The 22035-nt window shown below is 50.2% G+C and overlaps 1 protein-coding gene across 4 annotated transcripts in view; it reads right to left on the reverse strand.

Annotated features, from left to right (window-relative positions):
* Positions 1-5693: 5693 nt before the first annotated feature.
* Positions 5694-22035, reverse strand: part of FERMT2 (FERM domain containing kindlin 2) — a 36819-nt gene continuing 20477 nt past the window's right edge. The window contains exons 4-17 of one of the 4 annotated variants that reach the window (XM_031602321.2): positions 20655-20789; positions 16904-16936; positions 16261-16486; positions 16074-16176; positions 15634-15741; positions 14511-14645; positions 13468-13517; positions 12220-12344; positions 11190-11296; positions 10790-11011; positions 8882-8902; positions 8274-8398; positions 7992-8133; positions 5694-7011 (exon numbers count right to left, since the gene is read on the reverse strand). In XM_031602321.2, the coding sequence (XP_031458181.1) occupies positions 6838-7011; positions 7992-8133; positions 8274-8398; positions 8882-8902; positions 10790-11011; positions 11190-11296; positions 12220-12344; positions 13468-13517; positions 14511-14645; positions 15634-15741; positions 16074-16176; positions 16261-16486; positions 16904-16936; positions 20655-20789 (1706 nt within the window). In that variant the 3' untranslated portion in view covers positions 5694-6837. The remainder of the gene's footprint in view (positions 7012-7991; positions 8134-8273; positions 8399-8881; positions 8903-10789; positions 11012-11189; positions 11297-12219; positions 12345-13467; positions 13518-14510; positions 14646-15633; positions 15742-16073; positions 16177-16260; positions 16487-16903; positions 16937-20654; positions 20790-22035) is intronic. The other 3 variants (XM_031602323.2, XM_031602322.2, XM_031602324.2) reach the window with 3 other exon arrangements.

The following is a 22035-nucleotide window of genomic DNA, read 5'->3' on the forward strand; positions in this document are numbered from 1 at the left end:
ACAGATACATCCTGAGCAGTGGAAATAACGCCTGTTCCGTAAAGCACTCCAGGCACTGCATCTCACAGAGGGCCCAGAGCCTTCGGTTTGATCCGTCTGCCAGAGGAGAAGGAGATGCTGCTTCATCTCCCCAAATGTTGCCTGTGGGTGGATGGCGATAAACTAAATACCTGCTAGAACTTTATGAAGTTGTAAGGGAAACCTGGCAGTCTTCCGCGAGGCTCTGCTGCGATCCAGATGGCTGCCTGGAACTTGGGAAATGGTATTTCTTCAGGGCTTATGATAACATTAGTGCAGTTATGGAAGGAGAAGTGCATCTGGAACATGTCTACCTCGCTGGAAATAATGATTTGATCTTTAGCCAAGAAGCCAAGTCTCATTTAACAGCAGGGGAAAGGGAAGTGTCAGGGAGCACAGGTGTGCAGCACCCCCTGCCCCAGGCATTGCTTTCAGAGGATGTCGCTGATAGGAGCATGTTTCTGCTTCCTTCAGGTTTTCTGCTCTTTCTGACCATGGCCCTGGAAGGTGGCTTTTCTCCACCTGACAGCATCAACATTCGTCAGTTCTCAAATATCCCAGCTCAGACTCGAAATGCCCCAGAGATGGGGATGGCTTCTGGGTCAGACGCATGGGGTCAAGCACGTGTTTGAGCTCATGCTGAGAAATGGGGAATGCAGCCTCAGCTGTACTGCTGTTCCTAAAGGAGCCCTGAGCTGGTGTGGATTCGATAAGCCAATTTCTCTGGATGGATTAGGGAGTAAATAAGAGCTTTTCCCTTCTACCCTTTCACCCAATGCGATGTTATAGAGCTATGATGGCATTGCCTTGTGCCTATGCTGTCTCACCCATGATCACATCAGTGGATGAGTTAAGGACTGCTCTGTTTCATTCTATTTGTATGCCCTTGATTGAATTCGAGGATCAGCATTTCCCCATCAGTTTCCCCCAATTGCTCTGCCCCTCTACACTCCTCATGGTCAGGGGACAGCACTGCCATTTGTTAAGCTCCACCTCTGTTTGTCCGTCACAGTGGAAATGCTTTATCTTCCACCTGGGTTGCACTGTGCGAACATGATAAGAGCTGGTTGTTAAACAGAAGCCAATGTTCCTCTGGTCTCTGATTTTCAAGGTTATAGAAAGAAAACAAATGGTGGCTGATGTCTGTGCCCAGAGCTGGCTGCCTGGGTTGGGTCAGGGCAGCAGGACTGGACTGGGAAAGCAGGGCCAGAAGGAGGCTGGCTGGCAGATATGAGCACCTGGGAAGGTCAGGAGGAGAAAACACCTTTGGTTTCTCCCAACTGCATGCAGCAAGCCTGCAGTGGGGAGATCAGCTGCACTGTGAATGTTAGTCCTAGGCACAAGGCTTGGGGAGGTTCATTGTGCCTTTTTTTTTTTCTTCATTTTTATTCTTACTTTTTATTTTATTTTTATTTTTACTGCTTGCTGATTTCCACCCATTTGCCTGATTTCAGGGTTTATTTGGAGGAATGGCAGCCAAAGAGCCCCCCAGCCACATGCCCTCTTGTGGGTTGAGCTCATGCAATCTGATGTCATCTCCTTCATGATACCCCCATGTCCTCAGCCTGCAACAAAGTTCTCCCCATTGTTTGCTGTGTCTCTGTGCTGACCAGACACCAATAGAAGCAACCAGTGAGGGCTGAGGAAGGCTATCAGAGCTCATGGTAGTTGCATGTCTCATCCATTCACCATGCATCCCTCCGTCCCTCCACCCCTCCTTTCCTCCCTCCTCCTTCCCTCCATCCATCCATCCATCCATCCATCCATCCATCCATCCATCTATCTATCCATCCTTCTACCCACTCATCCATCCACACTTAGATGTATTCACATTCTTTAGCAGGAATTTCCCAAATTTTCCCCTGGAGGACTCTTTTACCCATCACATGGAGCATAGATGTTACCTGGCTCCATACCAAGCCTGGCTCCAGTGAGGTCTTTACTAGGTCTGTTCAAGATGCAAGGTTATTTCCAGCTCTTGCTATCTCTGATACAACTGCAGATGGATCTGCCTTTGGAGAAAAAAGAGGCATGAAAATCCTGCAATGCCCCCAGGTGGGCTCGTCATAGAATCTTAGAATCATCAAAGTTGGAAAAGCCCACTAAGATTATCTAGTCCAACCATCAACCCATCACCCACTAAGCCCACTAATCCATGTCACTCAGTGTCGGTTTTCCCAGGAATGTAATGAATTTAATGAAGCCCAGCTTGTCCTGAGCATGAGACAGGAAGGATGGGGACTGCTCATGACATAATGCAGGACAGATATTGCTCAAAATGAAATGGCAGCAACACCGTGGGGCCGAGCAATGGACTGCGCCAAGCATCTGCCCTTATTCCTGCTTTACGAGCTTCTCCCCTTCCTCCTACCTTGTGCTTTGTCGGGAGGGGAGGCAGGAAATCCTGCAGGGCTATTTTTGAACTTGGGATTAATTAGTGGAGTCATTAAGTGGCTGGGATTGGCCTGGCTGCAGTGAGTTCATGGGTTGCAGACGTGCGGGGGATATCGTGGATTGCTCTGGGTTTGGGAGAGAACAACGGGGCCAGGCTGGGAGGGGAGGACAGGGAATGCTGCAACATTTTGTAACTGCATAAAAACAATATGAAAATCACAATAGGATCCTCCAGGCGCTGTGGGCAGGAGAAGCTTGCCATGGGGATGGATGCCCAGAGCTCTCGCCTTGCCCCTTCTCCCACATTCTCTCCCAGGATTCAGCTCTCGGATGCTTTTAAAGGTTACTCCCCACTCTCCCTCCCAGTGTCACTTCCTTTTGGTTTCAGGCTTGTTCCCCTCTGCTTCTCCTGTTTATAGGAAGGGGAAAACATTCAGGAGATAAAGCAGCCACGGCTCGGTCCCTGTGGCTCTTTGCCATTGGAGTCCAGAGGCTGGAAAGCACCCGAGATGTGATCTCCATGGATTGAGGCTGTACATGAGACCCTTTGCAGCCATAACACAAACAAAGGACATCATCTTCTGCATGGGTTGTGTTCATCTCGGAGCAAACACATCCCCAGACCTGGTGCCATTGCCTCCTTCCCCACGCTGACTGAGAGCAAACAACAGCTCTGTGGTTGTGCTCTGGTGTAAATCTGTTCAGAGCAAGGAATTCCCCCGGGTCCCCTCTGTCTGTCCTCGGGCAAGGGACAAAGGAGCGGTTCCCAGCCTGGACGCTGCTGTGAGTCAAATTTCTGACCCAGATACTCATTTATTTTACACCCCCTTTCCCAGGCAGGAAATCAAACCGCAGTTCACTCGTTAGGTCTGACCATCTGCTGATTGAAAGCCAAAAGACTGGGAAAAAAAAAAACAAAACACCCAGAGCAAATTATTTGCTGAAGCTGCTGCTTTCTCAGCTTGGGGGGGCAGTGGGAGCCCTCCAGATGGGGGATTCCCTGCAGCCACCCCAGTGCTGCACCAGGAGCTGTGAGCATCGGGCTGAGTGCAGGGCAGTGATTTGGGGTGTGCTTTCTGGTCTATGAGAGGTAGGGATGAGCTACTGCTGGTGTTCTAAGGGAGTGGGGTGTTTTATAGCTATGGGGCCATGGGGATTCAAATCCCCCCTGACAGATGGGAAGGTTCTACTGGCTCTGATTCAAAGCTTTTCCTTTACCTGGAGTCCGAAGCAAAGGTTTCTGGATGGTCCCGATGTCTGACAGGTTGTTGTATATCTGAGTTGCTTCAAAAAGACAAAATCAGCCTTTCCATGTCTGTTGGATTCTGGGGCAATATTTTGATGCTCCTGTGTCCAGCTAAAAAAAGAAACCCCCAGAGTCCAAATGCTCAGATCTGATAAAATGCTGATCCAACTGGTATGTGGATAAAAGTTGCTTGGGGGAATTGGGCATGTAGGGTTTTGGGATCCTTTTCAAACCGACCTTTCCCACCCCCAGCCTGTGCTCATCCATCAGCACTGCGAGTTCAGGGTTTCACACTACTGCCTCACTGACACCCTGGGAAAAGCCATTGTTTTGCATGGGGCCCTTATGGGAACCAGATGGGGGATTGGGGGAGCACAGTGCAGCTCCTGGGAGCAGGCTGGGCCTGCAGTCTGCCCAACAGCAGGCTGGGCATGGGCAGCTCCAAAGGAAGGCCAAGGCAGTGGGAGCAGGCATGAGGCTGGGCAGCACTGCAATGAGCTGACAGGAAAAGCAGCAAGAAAGTGATCCTTTTTTTTTTTTTTTTAATGTATAACATCCGGCAGATATTTATAGATTTTTTATCTCTTTAGTGCCTCTGTGCTACAGATAAATCATGCAAGGCTTTTACAGTACAGGAAGGTTTTAAGCCATGTGAACATGGGCATGGAACAGAGCAGCCTGAAGCTAGGCTGCTGGGCTGGAGCAGGAGGGGAACCCCACCCCATTCCACCCCACCCCACCTCATCCCATCCCACCCCATCCCACCCCATCCCCATCCTCATCCCCAATCCCCATCCCCATCCCCATCCCCATCCCCATCCCATCCCCATCCCCATCCATTTTCATCTTATCTCTTCCCCTCCCCCATCCCCATCGCTGGAATGTCCCAGGCACAGCCCCACAGATGTGACTTCATTTGCATTGCCCCTGAAGTCAACAGAATTAAATGGCTTTGGTCTTATCAAGCCGTATGGATGCTGATGGGCACTCAGCTGATTCCTGACTCAGACAAGTGGCTTTGCATTGTAGGGAGGAACCCCATCTTCACACCCTTCTGCTGCACTTTCTTCAGCCCTGGCTTCCACATGAAGAGCAATGGAAAAGAGTTGGTGGCGATTTACTTCCCCAAGGCAGGCTGTGCTTTCTGGTGCCTGAGGTTGAGTCATGGCCGAGGGCTGCAGGCGCCCACGCGATGAGTTTCTCTTTGTGGCTTTTGATTGGCTTTTCCCCTTTGTTGGCCCAAAAAGGCTGACCGCAATCAGATCTCACTGTGTCAGCACAGGAAATCCCAGCGTCTCCGTTCAGCACGAGTGCTGTGATGGGAACTGTGCTCGGGTGCCTTGCTGCACCATGGCTCCCCTGGGCCAAGACGTCCAAAACCACTGATGTGAGGCTGGGCACAGCCCAGGGTGGCCCTGCTGGGCCAGGGTTGGGCCAAAGGGACCCAGAGGTGCCTCCAGCCTCAGCCATGCTGTGATCCTCAGATACCAAACAGCCCAGCAACAATTAACGATAGAATCGTTGATAGGACAAGGGGGAATGTCTTTAAACTGAGACAGGGCAGGTTTAGGTTGGATATGAGGAGGAAGTTTTTCAGCCAGAGGGTGGTGAGGCACTGGAACAGGTTGCCCAAGGAGGCTGTGGATGCCCCATCCCTGCAGGCATTCAAGGCCAGGCTGGATGTGGCTCTGGGCAGCCTGGGCTGCTGGTTGGCGACCTGCACACAGCAGGGGGTTGGAACTGGATGAGCACTGTGGGCCTTTGCAACCCAGGCCATGCTGTGATTCCGTGATTCTATGATTCTATGAATCGTACAATCACACAGTGGTTGGGTGGGGAAGGACCTTCCAGTCCACCCTGCCATGGTCTGGGTGCCCCCCAGCTCGGGCTGCCCATCATGGCCTGGGGCACCTCCAGGGATGGAGCCCAGCAAATCCAGCATCACCCACAGTGCCAACATCACAGGAGTGTAGGGAAGGGAGAAGGGCTTGGGTTGCAGCACGACCACAACACTCAGCGATGGCAGCCATTAAATAAAAGATTTGACTTTTATTTAAAATAAAATGCATTTATACATTGTCTTGAAACCACAGACTGGGGGAACACAACACTGCTTACTCCTCACATCAGGAGATGCGACAGCCGCTGGCGCTGCCCCGGGCGTGGGATGGGAGCTGCACCCATCATCCCTGGGTTGGGGCTCCCAGCCCAGCTCCTGCTTAACTTAGATAAAAACTGAACTGAAACTGGCTTTTTTTTAGATGTATTTGGTTTTCCCTAAGTTAATCCCCTTATTTATTACAGGCATACTAGAGTTAAGGCAGATATCTATGCGATATTCTAGCTGGCTTGTGAGACTAGTTAAAAAACTGTACAGTTTTATAAAATTTGTGTTTTTACATTAGTTACACAAAACCTATACTTCATAGACCTTTACTTCATATTGTAATGAAAATGTTTGCATATCGTAGGCGGAACAGTGGACTATGCTGGTGAATACTAAAAGTGTTGCAACACAATACGGTGTAAAAATAAAATAAAATAAAATAAAAAGACAATATAAATGATTATCAAAAAAGGAAAGTTAACAAATAAATCCAAGCTATAACAAACTAACAGAAGGTCATCTTTAAGGCCACATATTTTCAGAAGAACATCAGGCACCCGTAGCAGTCCTGGTGCATGTAGTGTGAAAGGAGATTGGAACTCTACATATGGGGAGGACAACTTCCAAACAGGTCAAATGTACAGAATAATAATAATAAAAAAATACAACAAGAAAACACAAAAAAAAAGGAAATAAAACACTCATGCATTAAACATGATAAATAGACTTCATATCATTTAAGCCCCGGATGGCTTTTAAAGAAAATGGCTTAGAGTTCTCTTGGAAATTTGGCTCTTTAAGTCAAATCCTATCCCAGCTGCAGGCATGTTCTGGAGTAAGGCTGCAGGCAGCATCACCTGGCCCAGGCACGGTCTCGTTATAGCAAATTAACAGAAGTGCTCATTAGTGCACACAGATTAACTGGTCTGGTAATGCAAAAACGTTCATGATTAAAAAAAAAAAAGATACATTTCAAGCTTACTTTATTAAGCAGCATATTTCAAATAACAGCTTCTTAAAGTTAAATATTAATACGGCATGGGGTTTCCTCTTGGCTTACAGTACATGGGGCTCACACCCAGCCGCTGGTCAGTTTGTAGAACATCTCCTCATCCAAGCTCTCATTCTGGTCCTTCGCTCGTGTTGACAGGAAGATGTAACCACCAATGAACTCGTGCACCACTTTGCAATCCACCTCCGTGCAGATGAAGGACACCCGCACGTCGTCGGCGAACTCCACCGTCACCTATGGCATGGGGGGAGGGCAGCGGTTCATCACCGATTAGAATCACTGAATCATTATGGTTAGAAAAGTCCTTTGAGATCCCCAACCCAACTCAACCTAACCCAACTCAACTCAACCTAACTCAACTCAACTCAACTCAACCCAACCCAACTCAACTCAACTCAACTCAACCCAACCCAACCCAACTCAACCCAACTCAACTCAACCCAACCCAACTCAACCCAATCCAACTCAACTCAACCCAACTCAACCCAGCTCAACCCATCCTAGTATGGCCACTGGTCGTGCCCCCCAGGACCACATCTCCATGCATCCCACTGACATCCTAGGGGTCAGTGAATCCAACTTCTGGCTCCACACAGGAGCACTCACAAATTAGTCAGCCAATCTGTGCCACAGATAAAATACATTTTGATATGGATCCCCCAAAAGGGTGGAGGGATCAGTCGGTTGGTGGTGAGCAACTGCATTGCGTATCACTTGTTTTGTGAATATAGATATATATTTTACTGCCATTACCGTTATTTCCTCTTCCTTTTCTGTCTTACTAAAATGCCTCTATCTCAACCCATGGCTGTTTACTTTTTCTCATTCTGTTGCCCATTCCACACAGTGGGAGTGGGTGTATGGCACTGAGCTGCTTGCTGGTAATGCAAAAACCCAATACACGCACTCTGGGAAACAGCAACAAAACCTCTCAACGTTTTAACAACTAACTCAAGATTCATAGAATCATAGAACCATAGAATGACATAGAATCAAAGAAAAGGATCACAACGATCATCTAGTTTCAACTCTCCTGCTATGTGCAGGGTCACCAACCACCAGATGAGGCTGCCCAGAGAAAACGGAAAGCAATGCCTTTCCCATGCAACGACAGTGAGGAAGAAGCCTACACCTGTGAAATACTGAGCAGATGGCACTGAAAACTGCAGTGTGCACATCTGTGCACGGCACACACCTGGGCTCTGCCCACTCACCATTTTGATCTCCCAGTTCACGTTCCACTGCTTCATGTTGCTGAATCGCCACGTTTTGATGGCATCACCCGTGCTGGCGTCCATGCGGATGAGCCGGTTGTAGGCGATGCCGATCAGCTCCTCTTTCTTCCCCCCCTGGAACCTACAGCACAGTGAGTGATTAGAAACCGTAGGCCAATGTCTTATATTCAGCAGCTGAGCTAACTTAACCCAAGGATGCCAGTCCCAGTCCCTGAGATTCCAGTAGGACGCTGCCTACACAACATGGCCCCATGCTCTCACCTGGCAATGAAGTGCGTGATGCCGAATTCGGGCAGCGACTGCCAAGCTTGGATGAAACGCATCTTCGCCTCGATGAGGCTCATCTGGGCAACGTTCTGGTGGGCCTCCAGGATCCGTGCTGTGAGCTGTGCAGCGAGACATCAGCATCAGGCACTGGGCTCACAGCAGCCCTCCCGGCACCGCGCTCGCCCCATTGGGAACAGTATGGGTCAGCAACGCAAAGAAATGGCCACTTCTACCCCAAGGATGTATTTCTGCTATTTTGTGCTCAATGAATGGGAGCCCAGCTGATGGAGCTGCTTTTGCTTAACATCTCCCGACACACAAAGCAAATCCAGCTCCGACCTGCCTGAAGGCAGAGGGCACTCGGGCTCATTTCATCGAAGACGCAGGATGTGAGCAAGCAGCAGGGCAGATTTCTGGTGTAGGGTTTCCACTTTTGCAGCATAAATCACCAGGGACCATTACAAAAAAACAAACAGGGCTGGAATTTCTCAGGGAGGATGGGCTGTGTTAGTGTTTCCATTGCTGCTTTCAAAACCAAAAGGGTTCTAAACTATTTTAGTGGGGTTTTTTTTCAGCTTAGTTGGATGGTCGCTGTCACTTACCAAGTCTCTTACATAGCCTGGCTGTAGATGGCAAGGCGAAAAAAAAAAAGAAAAGGAGGCAGAAAGAAAAAAAAGCGATCAGAAATATGGCAACAAAGCAAAGAAAAAGTGCAAATTATCTGCAAACCAAAGTTCAAGCAAAAAAAAAACCAAACCAAACAAACAACAAACCCATGCATGACTCTGTAGGCAGAAAAGCAGCTAAAGTGAAGGGAAGGGAAGGGAAGTGGGGAAGGGACAAGTGAACCGGTTCAACACTGGTGCCAACTGCTGTGGGAATGGCTCTGCTTGGAGAAATGCCCTTCTCCCACTCCTCTCCTGGCCTCTGTGCAAACTCAGCTCTATTTATTTGTATGGAGAGGGCCTTGAGTTGCTTTTCTCTGAGGAAGGAGAGAAGGGATGGAGACAGACTCACAGAATCATTCAGCCTGGAAGAGACCTCTGAGATCCCCGACCCACCTCACTCTGCCCACTGCCCACATCCCTCAGTGCCACATCTCCACAGCCCTGGAACACCTCCAGGGATGGTGACCCCACCACTGCTGGGCAGCTGTGCCAATGCCCAACCACTCTTTTGGGAAAATAAATGTTTCCTTATACCTAACCTGAAAACTCCCCCAGCACAACTTGAGACCATCACCTCTCATCCCATTGCTATTACCTGGGAGTAAAGGCTGACCCACCTCACTACCACCTCCTTTCATGGGGTTGTAGAGAGCAATGAGGTCTCCCCTGAGCTATTTCAGATCTGATGCTCCCCAAACCCAACATGCCAGCCCTACACTGCTGCAACGAAAGCCTAAGCAGATTTGTGGCTGCCACATCCATAAATCATCTCTCAAGGCCGGATGCCAACTCCCATTTTGAATATCCTCTTCCTTATACCAGAGCACAAGGGGACCCTCACAGTCAAATTCCTTGCACTCCCTCCATCCATCCGTCCGTCCGTCCGTCCTTCCCAGCAAACAGCCTTTGGAACTGCCCCTATCTCTCCAGCTCTCCCATTCTGATGCCCACTGTCCCCATGGGGCCATGCCCTGTGGTTGATTTCCATAGCAAGGATGCCTGCACACTAAGTATGTTCTATCCTACTATTTTTCCAGGTGCCTCCATTTTACTGAGCCGGAGCCTGGAAGGTGCTGTATGTTAAAGCTGGATATTTATGCAGCCTCTCCACCATCCAAGTGGATATAAAGGCTCATTCAGAAGAAGAATAAGGGCTACATAAAATATAACTCCACTGCCAGGAAATCATCGTGCTGTGCCAATAAAAAGTTATATTTTTCCTGCTTCTCTCAGTTGCAGCCTTCTTGGCTTGCAGAGGTCGAACACAGCCGCAGCCCAAGAACTCGGGCTGCAGAGCCATTCATGTCAGTGAGAGGCCACAGAGCAATGCCTCCCTTATTTCTGCTGCTGAACTGGAGTGTAACGTCTTTCAGAAAGCCATGCGTTCTTTTCCATCACAAAACAGATCAGCTCTGTCATGCACGGACTGAATGCAGCGCGGAGTTCAAGCACAAGTCATGGCGATGTAAAATGAAGCAATGTTTCAAGGACTGGCATTTGGAAGGAGGGGGAAAGCAGAGAGAGAAATATGCAAACCGCAGTACAGCCAAGTCTGCACAAAGCACTGCAAGCAACTGCAGCTCCGCTCATCCTGGGGGCTCCTGCACAGCTCAGTGCAGGTTTTGGTGCCAGCACCGGGATCCTGCATGGCTGAGCTGCAGCATCCTTTTGGGGTGAACGCAGCTCAAACGAGGGACGGACACCGCTGCTGATGTGCACTCAACCTACAAAGTGTCATTATGGTGGTGGGTGCCATTCCCTGACGCCGGAGCACTGGTGGGCACTGTGTTTTAGTAGGGTGCACCCCAACACACCACCCCACAGCCCCGCGGCCGGCCCTACCTGCTTGTTCTTGTACTTCTTCAGATAGCGCGGGGACACCAGGCACTCGGGGTTGATGTCTGTTGTGATCTGCTCTGGGATCAGCTGCGGGTCCGGGTTGAGGTGTTGCATCTTCAGGAAGGAGAGGATGTTCTGCACCTCCATGCTGTACGAGCTGTCCGCCATCGTCTTGCCCTTGGAGGCGAGGCGGCAGGCGGCCATCCAGCTGGCGTACTGCCTCTCCTGTGGCACAGTGAGACCATGGACTGTCAGCTGGGGACGAGGCATCAGCCCACCCCACTGAACCACCCAACAGCCTTCCTGCATGCACAGCTGAACAGACACCAAGCGGTGGCCACGGGATGGACCCGAGGAGAGGAGATGGGTGCTGTCACCCATACGGACGAGGGGACAGACTTACGTTGTCACAGCGCAGCCAGATTTCATTCATTCCCTCTGCAACAGGGATCAGAAGCTTGATGTTAAACTTCTGACCAGAGATGTTCACGTCGGGGGTGACTTCACATCCTGCAATGAGAGCCACTGTTCAGAAGGATGCTCTAACAAGGAGAAAACAAGGAATGGACAAGAAAAGGCAAAGCACTCCAGCGAGGTGCTGCCAAATCACAGATCTCACAGTGCAGCTCCAATGGGACAGCATCACAGGGACACAAGCTGTGGCACACAGCTCCTCTTTCCAGTGCAAGGAAAATGCAAGACCTGGCCCAAAAGCAGAGAGGCTGAAGCTAACAGGTTCCCTCAGGACTCACCTCCCACACCTTGGCCTTGATCCAACAGTAAACACTACTTGGTCCCCAAATTTTCATGGAAGTGCAGGAAAATGTGACTGGCCTGGTCCTGAACACCCACATGCTATTCTGTGTGGGTGCACTGTGATGTTTAGTGCTGTGAGCATCCCACTTTGGGTGCTCGAGAAATGCTATGAGCCACCATGCCAACATGGGGTGGTAAATGGGGATGGCCAAGGTCACAGAATCACAGCACCCCATAATCATAAAACAATTTGGGTTAGGAGGCACCTTAAAGCCCATCCAGTCCCATGCCTTCCTGTGGGCTGGCTGCCCACCATCAGATCAGGCTGCCCAGGGCTCCATCCAGCCTGGTCACAATGAGGTCTCCTTGGAGCCTTCTCTCCTCCAGGTTGTCTCCCTGGGCTCGCAAGAACCTGCGTGGCTTAACTTGCAGCCAAAAAATGGGCCAGCCTGAGAGGTGAGTGGCGAACAGATATGCTACTGGGGAGCTGGCAGCACCTAATGGGATCATGGGCTATGTGGCAGACATCTCAGCACACACCAGCCCAGCCACTTTCTCCTTTACACACATTTATGCACACCCAGGATGGCACGCTAGGAACACAAGTGGAAAAGCAAGGTGCTGCAGTGGCAGATGATCACTGGAATACCACGCAAGTGTGTGAATGCTGCTCCTACCTCTCAAGTTCATCTGGTGGGCAGGAGTCCCGTTGGCTTCCTCTTTGCTTTTATAGCAGGAGATGGAGGTATCTTTGAAGGTGCACCAGTATGGCTTGTAACCTTTCAGGGTCAGCTTCTTGGGCCTGTGAGACAGGGTGTGGGACATGACAAACATGGGGCTAACCAGCTGGTGGGATGCAAACTGGGCTGCGAAATGACCGCTTGCAATCACAGAATCATTAGGGCTAGAAAAGATCACCAAGTTCAACTCACCCCCCCGTGCCCAGTGCCCACATCCCTCAGTACCACATTCCCATGGCTCTGGAACACCTCCAGGGATGGTGACACCAGCACTGCTGGGCAGCTGTGCCAACACATCACCAAATCAATGAAGGAGATGTAGAAGCAGGGCTGGCAGAGATGTGCATGCAGCAGCAGCGAGGTGCCCAGCACCCAAACCATTCTCTGATGCCTTCATGGAGTTTTGGAGGTTTATCCAACCTGCAGTTCTCACAGATTGCACTGACTGAGCGGAGGGAACCAGCAACACCTCCTCCCTCCCTGACAACTGACACTCCAACTGGCGAGCAGTTAGCAATTAGAGCTGTGCCTGATTTTATTGGCAAACGAGCATGTCAAAGCAAACAGTAAGGTTTTTGTGTGATGGTTTGCTTTCAGGGGAAAACCACCCACCCTGAAGCATGGCGTGGGCTCCAGTCCTGCGGCTTTGCCCCAGTTGGAGCAGAGACAATTACAGCAGAGGGGCTCATTATGGAGCTATTCCATTGCCATCGCTTTTCTGCCCCTGTACCTCTCCTGTCAACTCCCGTTGGGCTTATTCAGTTTCCAGAATGTTCACCACAACCTGTGCTGCAGCAGAGAACTGCAAAACATTGGGAGCTGCCACGGCACCAACCAACGTCCAGCTGCTGCCATTCCCAGGCATCCACATTGCAACAGAATGAACAAAACCCATAAATCCTGAGCACAGGGACACGCACAGGGGTTGATATTTAAGAACTTCAGGATCAAACGGGATGGTTGGGAACAATGTGGAATAATACCCAGTGGCTGTGCTGAGTGCTGGAGAAAGCAAAATGCGTTAACAGCGATGGTGCCAAGGTGCTGCAAACTGCAGGGTAACAGCTCTGTGGTTTCCATGCATGGTAACACAGTGAAATCTGGAGTTGGGAGGCGAAGAAATGGACAGGAGGCAACAGGGCCATGAATTATTCATTGCTAGCACCTCTTCCCAGCAGTACTTACTTGAATACTTTAATGTAGTCTGCAAGCTCCGGGATGGAAGTGATGTCACCCTGAAAATACAAAGGAGAGGATCGTAGAATGGGTTGGGATGGAAGGGATCTCAAAAAGGTCATCCAGATCCAACCACCAAACGGTCCCTTCCAGCACTGGGGGGAGGAAGCACACAGAGCATCTACTGCATGGGAGTGCTGCCTGGAAAGCAGAGGGCAATATTCTATGGTTTTTATGGGATTCCTGCTGAGCGCTGTCACGCTGAATGGCATTTCCAGTTCCCATGAGCTCCAACCAAAGGGTTTTCAAATGACACGGAGCACAAACAGCGCTGCAGCAGCTTCCAGCAGTGGGACAGTTTACTTTCTGTCTGCAGTGAGCAAAGCTGTTTATAGATACCACGGGGAAAAAAAAATGCAGAATCTAAACAAACAATCCACTAATTGCCCATTATCCCTATTCAATTACTCGAATGCATCTGGAAATGGCTACTGGGAGCAACCAGTAGAGAAAGGGATGGATTTTTTCTGATGAATCATTGCCTTCTTCACTCCTGTCTGGTGGGGACTGCTCCTCAGTGCTGTGCTTCAGCTCTGCTTTGCAAAGAAATTGTGAACGGTCTCTTGGCTCTGACAACCAGCCCTATTTCAGTCATAGAACCATAGAATGGCCTGGATTGAAAAGGACCACAGTGACCATCTAGTTTCAACCCCCTGCTATGTGCAGGGTCGCCAACCACTAGAAACCACTATTTCTGCTGCATCCCAGGGATGCTGCTATCCCTGCCAATCTCTGCAGGCTGAGGGTGGCAGTTCTACTTCAAAATATGAAACTACTATTGTGCTCTATGTTCTGCATCACAACTGTAGGGTCATTAAGGTTGGCTGGAAAAAAGGATCATCACACTCAAACGTGTTGCTCCACCAGGCTGCAGGCAACAAGAAAAAAAAGGGAGAGAAAGGAAATAAGGCAGGTTGGATGCTCAGAACTGTGATCCCTGCTTGCAGGAGGCAAGGAGGGGCTGTGTACGGCCCCGTGCCCACAGCCCTTACCAGAATTGTTGATGTTTTGCCACCTTCCAAGGTGATTTCTAGGTCGGAGAGCGCAGCGTCCACCTCGTCCACATCCTTGTCGCTGTTGTTCAGGTGGTTTTCTGACGACATGATGGACAGCTTATTGATGTGGTACTGAAAGGCAAGGCATGGCTGCATGAGCAAAGGCGGCCTGCACCCACTGCTCTCCCCCCATCCAGCAGGCTGTGCTCCACACTGTGTTCTTCCAGTGATAACTGCTCAGTATTTTTGGATGCACAAACTTTTGCTGAAACGGCCCAACTGTTGTGATAAGACTGCAACATGCACAGAGATTTCCCATCATAGAATCACAGAATCACAGAATGGCCTGGGTTGCAAAGGAGCACAGTGCTGATCCAGTTCCAACCCCCTGCTGTGTGCAGGTCGCCAACCAGCAGCCCAGGCTGCCCAGAGCCACATCCAGCCTGGCCTTGAATGCCTGCAGGGATGGGGCATCCACAGCCTCTCTTGTCTCCACGTCATTTTTACAGAAATTCAGTGAAATCTCACTCCAAGCACTAAGCACAGCCCAATGTGGGCTGCTGACAGAGTTAAGCTGAATCTTTATATTTTTGTTTTCACCGTTTTCTTCCTGGGAGGGGCCCTAAGAGCAGACTCGGGCTCCCTCTGGGGATGTTTCTACATCCTCCAGCAACGAGGAGCGCCAGACCACACGTAGGAAATGGCCCACTGTCCGTCCCACAGAAGTCAATAGCAGGTGTAGTATTTATGCCAAATCACACCAAGGACTTCATAAAGCAGATAAATACATCGTTCCAGGAAACCCACAGATTACCACCAGCTGTTTGGGGGGCAGCGTGCCAGCAATGTGCAGCTCAGGAACCTACTGTCCTTACACTGGGCTTTGTCAAACAGGGCAAAGCGACAAGTCCAGGCAGACATAAACATGTTTGGGAAAAGAAGGCTACATTCCTCTTCTGAAGGAATAACAGGCAGCCAACATGTTAACTGCCCAATAAGTGAGATGGGAGACTGAAGCAGTCCAACTCCTATCAGCACGAGAATCCCAAGCAATCCATCAACTGAGCAGTCTACAAAAAATGAAGCTTGACCAAACCAAGCGTTGGGGTCCATCTCCTACCTGCAGCGCTGCAAACATCATCATCTCCTCCTCCGTGCACTCGATCTCCTCCAGCAGGATGGCCCACTTGGACTGCTCGTACAGCTGGTTGATCCTGATGGCGTCGTACTGCGCACAGAGAGAAACAGTGCAGCCCATAAGAGATGTGCCAGAGCAAAATTTGCCATCTCCCTCACTCTGGGCACAACACACCCTCTGTGTGGTCTGATCAGCCTTTTTCAACACTCCCTTCAGCCCGGGATGGACAAGGCTCACAGCCACAAAGCAGTCCCTGCAATGCCTTTCAGCCCAGGGCTGGGCAGCGTGCACAGCTGCCCCTGATGCATGCACTGTATGCAAAGTGGTGGAGTATTCACCACCACAAATGCACTCTGGAGACACAGGCATCCTTCACCAAACTGTTTGCCTGCAAGGTGCAAGCCAAGAAACGAACTCCTTACCTTTGGATTCAGGTCGAAAAAGCTGTAATACTTGAACCGGAGCAGCAAAGCCTCGTTTTCCTTCACCTCCTGCTCCATGAGGGATCGGGACGAATCCAACCACCTGCAAACCATCAGCAAGGGGTAGCACACACACAGAGCTCCTGCGAGATCGCGACGAGACAAGACAAACAAACGGTGGACTCACCCTTGGTTGATCTTGGCTTTGTCGAGGAGCGCCTGTGGCTTGTACAGCTTTGCTAGGGACTCGGGGGAGGTGACGGGCTGGCTGACGGCCAGGATGCCCGGGTTGCCCTCCGACAAGGCGCTGTCCCCAAACCATGCGGACGTGGGGGACAAGGGGCTGCCGTCGTGCGCGTCGTAAGTCGGCGTCATGGTTTTGCTGTACAGTCCTGGGCTGGAATAGATGTTTCCTACCAGCGAGAGGAAGAAAGGCCGGCTGTGAGCTTGCGGCCAAGCCCTGCTCTGCACAAAGCCAATTCAGACACAAAAACCAAGCCAGCGGATGTCAAACCTTCCCTTTTTCTTTTTTACCATTTTGTTCCGCAGTTGGAAAACACTGAGCTGCTTGTTTTCCCATGACAAGCTGCCCCAACCTCTCTCTCTCTCTCTCTTTCTTCTCCAAGAGCAAAACTGATGGAAAAGCCATTCCCGAGCCGAATCCGTGGGAAAACCCGCGGGTCTCCCTGGGCCACCCCCCACTTACCGGTGTTACCTGGAGCTTAAAGATTTTGGAAGTCAAAGGTTTTAGAGGAGCAGGAAAATAAACTAAGGGCACGGCCAGAGAGACCAGAGGCAGAGCACAAAAGTCCTAAGGAGGTGGAGCTCACCTTTGACGGGGCCGATGTAAAGAATATCGGTGCCTATGGAGAGGGAAAGAAAGGAGGGAAGTGAGAAGGCGAGAGAAAGTCACCGGGACGGCAGGGAAGGAGGAGAGCTGGAAATACAAGTGTGGGTTAAGAGGGCTGAGTAGCACACGTGAGGCTGAGCCACCCGACCCCAGTGCGGAGCTGGCCTCTGGCTGAGACTCCCCTCGTTACACTGATTGCACTTAAAATCAGGGAAGGCGTTTCGGGTGCTTTTGCCAAACCAGGGGTTGTGCCGAACTACTCGAGATGAGGATTCTCTGAGTTTCCCAGGCACAACCGCTGCGATCGCTCAGGTCAGCGGTTGGACTCGGTGATCTCGAAGGTCTTTTTCAACCCGGATGACCCCATGGTTTTGGCAATCATCACTGCTCAACGCAGACCCGAAACTGCCGTGTTTTCACCCTGATTTACTGCAGGGGAGGCTCCTCCAGCGATGCGGCCGTGAGATGCGTGCTCCCGTGCTGCCCCAGTACAGCACCCTGCACACTTGTTTTCTACCGACATGTCAGGTGCTTGCAAAGCCATCCAGAAGCTCTCTTGCTACACAACTTGCACCAGAAGCTCTGGTTTTTCCAAGTGTTTGCAGCAGTGCCAGCTGACCCGGCAGGCAATGTAACCCGAGTGAGTCCAGCTCTTTTGCTCGTGTTACAAGAAATGGCCAGGCACTGAAATGTGGCATTTCATGGGCAGAGAAGCTTATGTGGCCGATCTGATATTAATACGCCGAGCGAGTGGTGCTATTTGGTGCAAAACCAATCCCAAAGCATGCATTACTCCCAGGCTCTCTGAAGTTTTACGGCTCATACAGCTCCATGTTGGGGATAAAAAGCCTTTTAAAATTACAAATTACCTAGAGAAGAAAGCTGACCCGACTTGGCATCTCATACCCCAAAATAGCTGACAGCTAAATCGTCCCCATTGATCTCAAAGGAGCATTGATTTTTATGCTAAGAGTATAAAATCCATATTTTGAGCGTAATGGATGTTCATTGAGCGCATCCTAATGTCAGTGACTCCACTGCTTATGTAAATCAGGCAATGAGCTCAACATCGTTTGCTGGGAATAAATGTGTGCACGACTCAGGAGGACCAATACTTGGCTTTCTGGAAAAGACTTGTGTCCTTATGGAATCCTGTTTCATATTCCAGCCTGCTCAGACATGCAATTCAATGCACTCCAAATCTACCTTACAAAGCATTGCCTCCCTGGAGCCCCAGGGAGGTGGTGGAGTCACCGTGCCTGGAGGTGTTCAAGAAACATATAAATGTTGTACTAAGGGACACGGCTTAATGGGGAACTATTGGTGGATGGTTGGACTGGATGATCTTGGAAGTCTTTTCCAGTCTTGGTGATTTACAATTCTAGGAATGCACAAGAAACTGCAGAAGGCTGAGCCACAGGGATGGTCTGAATCCATCACGCAGGAAAGATGTGAATGATCTGCGGGTCTGCATTTTGGGAACCTGCCTCCAGATTGATGAAATATCTTCTTTATCTTCAGCCATCTTGAAGAGTGTTACAAAATTTTAGAGAATACTCAATTATACAGGGGAGTTGAAACTAGATGATCATTGTGGTTCTTTTCAACCCAGGCCATTCTATGATTCTTTGATTCTATGAATTATTCCAAGCGCTTTGTAAAGATGCAGGACGCCATTGGGTTTTCCCAGTTTTAGGACAGAATGGAATTAGATGCACAGATCTGGTCCCAGCAATCTGATCTGAATGATAGGGGCGTCTGATAGACCCTTCTGTGGATAACAACACAGCTGACATCAGTGAGCCAAATTCATGCAGTTTTGATGGGATCACCCCAAAAATCAGGCTTGATGCTTTAGGCTGGTCAGTGGCATCGTACCAAACACAGGCAATGCCATGGCAAGGAAACCTGAATAGTTTAGAAATCGACTGTAAACTGCCTGATTGTAAGGGAAATGGGAATGAAGGCAAGAAAGCCTTGGAAAGCCAAGGATGCTTTTAGCACTTCTTTGTAAGTGAATGCAGGACTTCAGATGTGAGCTGAGGGACATGGCTTAGTGGGCATGGAGGGGATGGGGTGGCGTTGGTATCTTAGAGGTCTTTTCCAACCTGAATGACTCTATGATGGAAACTGTTGGGCAAGGCTTATTGTGAGTCTGCAGAGGTTTAAGTCTGTGCTGCCAGACATCCTCAGTGACAAAAACTGAATCTACGTGCACTGAAATAAGCAGATCATGAAGTGCAACTCATTTTACACGAGCATCCAGCGCACAAACAGACACTGGAACAACACTGACAAGAGTTTATTCGGATTAAGAAGACGATGTCAAACTAATGGGACCTAAACATCACAGGTAACTGCAGCAATTAAACCTGCAGCAAAAATCCTCACATTCACAGATGCAGTACGAGAAAGACAAACCGAGCAGACAGTTCAAAGTGACTGACTGCAAGGGTAATAAATAATTTAAATTAAAAAGTGTCTTCTGCATACGTTTCCCACAAGGCGGGCCAAGGGCTTGGAATTAATCTAACAGAGATGCTCCCTGCGAACGCTGCCTGTCGGAAAGGCTGCTGAGTGCCTCTCCTGATGGAAGAGCCAAATGACAACGAGCTTTGGCTGGAGCCTTGAAAGACACAGGGAGAGCTCCTCCAGATGGGAGCGGAACGTCCAGAAGGATTTCTCAGACTTAGAAAAGAATGAGCGACAATGGAGGGAAAAAAAAGGAGTATTTCTCCTTGGATACAAAGCCAGTCCATGCTGCCTGTCCCCAGGTGGAGATGCCAACCCTGCTTGCAGAGGTGAGCACTGCCAGCACTGAGCGCACCGCTGCGACCTTCGCTCTCACCTCGCTTAATGCAAAGGCAATTAAAACCAATCGACTGAACCCCGAGGCACTGGGTTCTCACAGGCTGCTGCCCTGCATCCCTGCATCCCTCTCGTGCAGGATTTCAAACCCAGAGCGCTGGCTGCCAGCCACGTCTCGCCCGCCTGCAGGCGTACAGCACTACGGCTGCCTCTGTGACTCCACCAGGGTTAAGTGCTCCCACTCGCAGCCTCCCTCATCCCAGCCCCAGCCGTGGAGCAGAGCCAGAACAACCCTCTGCTTGCAAACACCCCGCATCCATGTGCTGCTTGTGGCAAGCGGTGCTGCTCCGTTAGCGGTGCTGCTTCGTTAGCAATGCTATGTGAGACAGGCTGGCAAAATCCCACAGCAGCAAGAACCCCCCCGCCATGAGAGCTTTGTACCATTCCAGTCCATAACTACACCCTCTGCACGAGGGAGCTCTAATGCAATTAATAACAAGGCTGCTTCTGCTGGGCTATAAATAAGGTTTAGAGCAGCAGTACTGCCTAAAACACACCTGAAGTTTGAAGTTTGATTTTCCATTTAGCTTCTTTCTTAACAGGGTAAGAAAACATCTCAGTAACACAATCTGTGCGTTGATGTGGTCACGCTTGGTTTCTTTTTTATTTTATAAAGCCTGGCCTTGTTCTGCTTCCCTGCACACCTCTGCCCCAGGCACTGATCTGTGCCAGCGTAGGGAGCTCAACAGCATAGGGAGCTCACGGAAATCACGTGAGGCCCATTTCTTGCACAGACAGTAAGGAGTGAGGTCAGATCAATACCACTACACGTTTTTCCCTACATATGCTCCCATTTTATTATCTAGCTGCTCTTCGTCCCTGCTCCCCGCAGGCGCATCCCTGCAAAGTGCGCTTGGGCTCACCAGACCCCGGTGTGATCAGTGGGCCCTCCAGCTCGAAGGCTTCGTCGTCACACTGGTCATCCAGTTTCTTCTTTTTTTTCTTCGATGGATCTCTGGGTTTCCTCAGAAGAGAGAGCTCCTCTGGATGCCTGATGTCTGGGGAGAGAATTGTACAATCATTAAGGCTGGAAAAGACCTCCAAGATCCCCAGGTCCAACCCCAGCCCACCCCACCATGCCCACGTCCCTCGGTGCCACATCTCCATGGCTCTGGAACCTCCCAGGGATGCTGACCCCACCTCTGCTGGGCAATAATGGACCATTTTAACAAAAGCAGGATGAAAAAAACGGGGAAAAAAGAGAAAATGCTTCCTTAAGGAACCACATCCAGTAACTCCAAATACCTTGGCTGATTGTCCTGTTTTGCAGGGGCTAAAAATGAAGTCGAGATCAAGCCTGTCCGGAACAAAAACACCTTTCTTATGGTTGGAGAGCTAACACAGCATTAGGGCCAAACACTGCTCTTCCTATGCACCATGCAAACAGGAGGGGGCTGATGGTGAGTGGGGGGTTCATCCTGGGATCAGTATTAATGACATGGATACTGGGATCAGGTGCACCCGCAGCAAGGCGGCGGATGACACCAAGCTGAGTGGTGCAGCTGACATGACAGAAGGAAGGGATGCCATCCAGAGGGACGTGGACAGGACTGGGAAGTTCAACAAAGCCTAGTGCAATGGCGGGGGCCATCCCAAGGGTGGGCAATGAGTGGACAGAGAGCTCCCCTGGGGAGAAAGACCTGGGAACAGCTTTAAATCTAAAATGTAGGTTCAGATTGGATCTAAGGAAGATGTTCTTCATGATTAGAGTGGTGAGGCCCTGGCACTGCTGTGATGCAACCTGCCCCAGCCCCTGTGTGGCTGCTATTTCCACATTTGCCAGGGGACGGCTGCCATCATAAACAGCATGTTCCAAAAAACGACTATTTTTTAGCCTTATTACAGCATGGCTTCTCTGGCAGGCTATGTCCTGCTCTAAGACTCTGCTGCCCTGCTTGCAGACACGGCGAATGCTGTGGGGCCACAATGCTATCTGTACAACAACCTCTGCTTCCACCCACAACTGGGCTGTGGTTGTCCTTGGTGACATCCAGACCAGCACCCCTTAACCCAGCACCTCCACATTACCCGTAGAATCACACAATGGTTGGGTTGGAAGGGACTTCGAAGATCATCCAGTTCCAAGCCCAATGCCACAGGCTGGTTGCCAACCACTAAATCAAGCCCCATTCAATCTGGCCTTTGAGCACCTCCAGGGAGGGGCATCTACAACTTCTCTGAGCAGAATCTTCCATACTATGGCCAGAATCTCCCAGTCTATGCAGTCCCACCCCCAAACCATCC

This window comes from Phasianus colchicus, chromosome 5 (assembly GCF_987193195.1).
Source record: "Phasianus colchicus chromosome 5, bPhaCol1.hap1.1, whole genome shotgun sequence".
In the NCBI taxonomy this organism is placed as follows: domain Eukaryota; kingdom Metazoa; phylum Chordata; class Aves; order Galliformes; family Phasianidae; genus Phasianus; species Phasianus colchicus.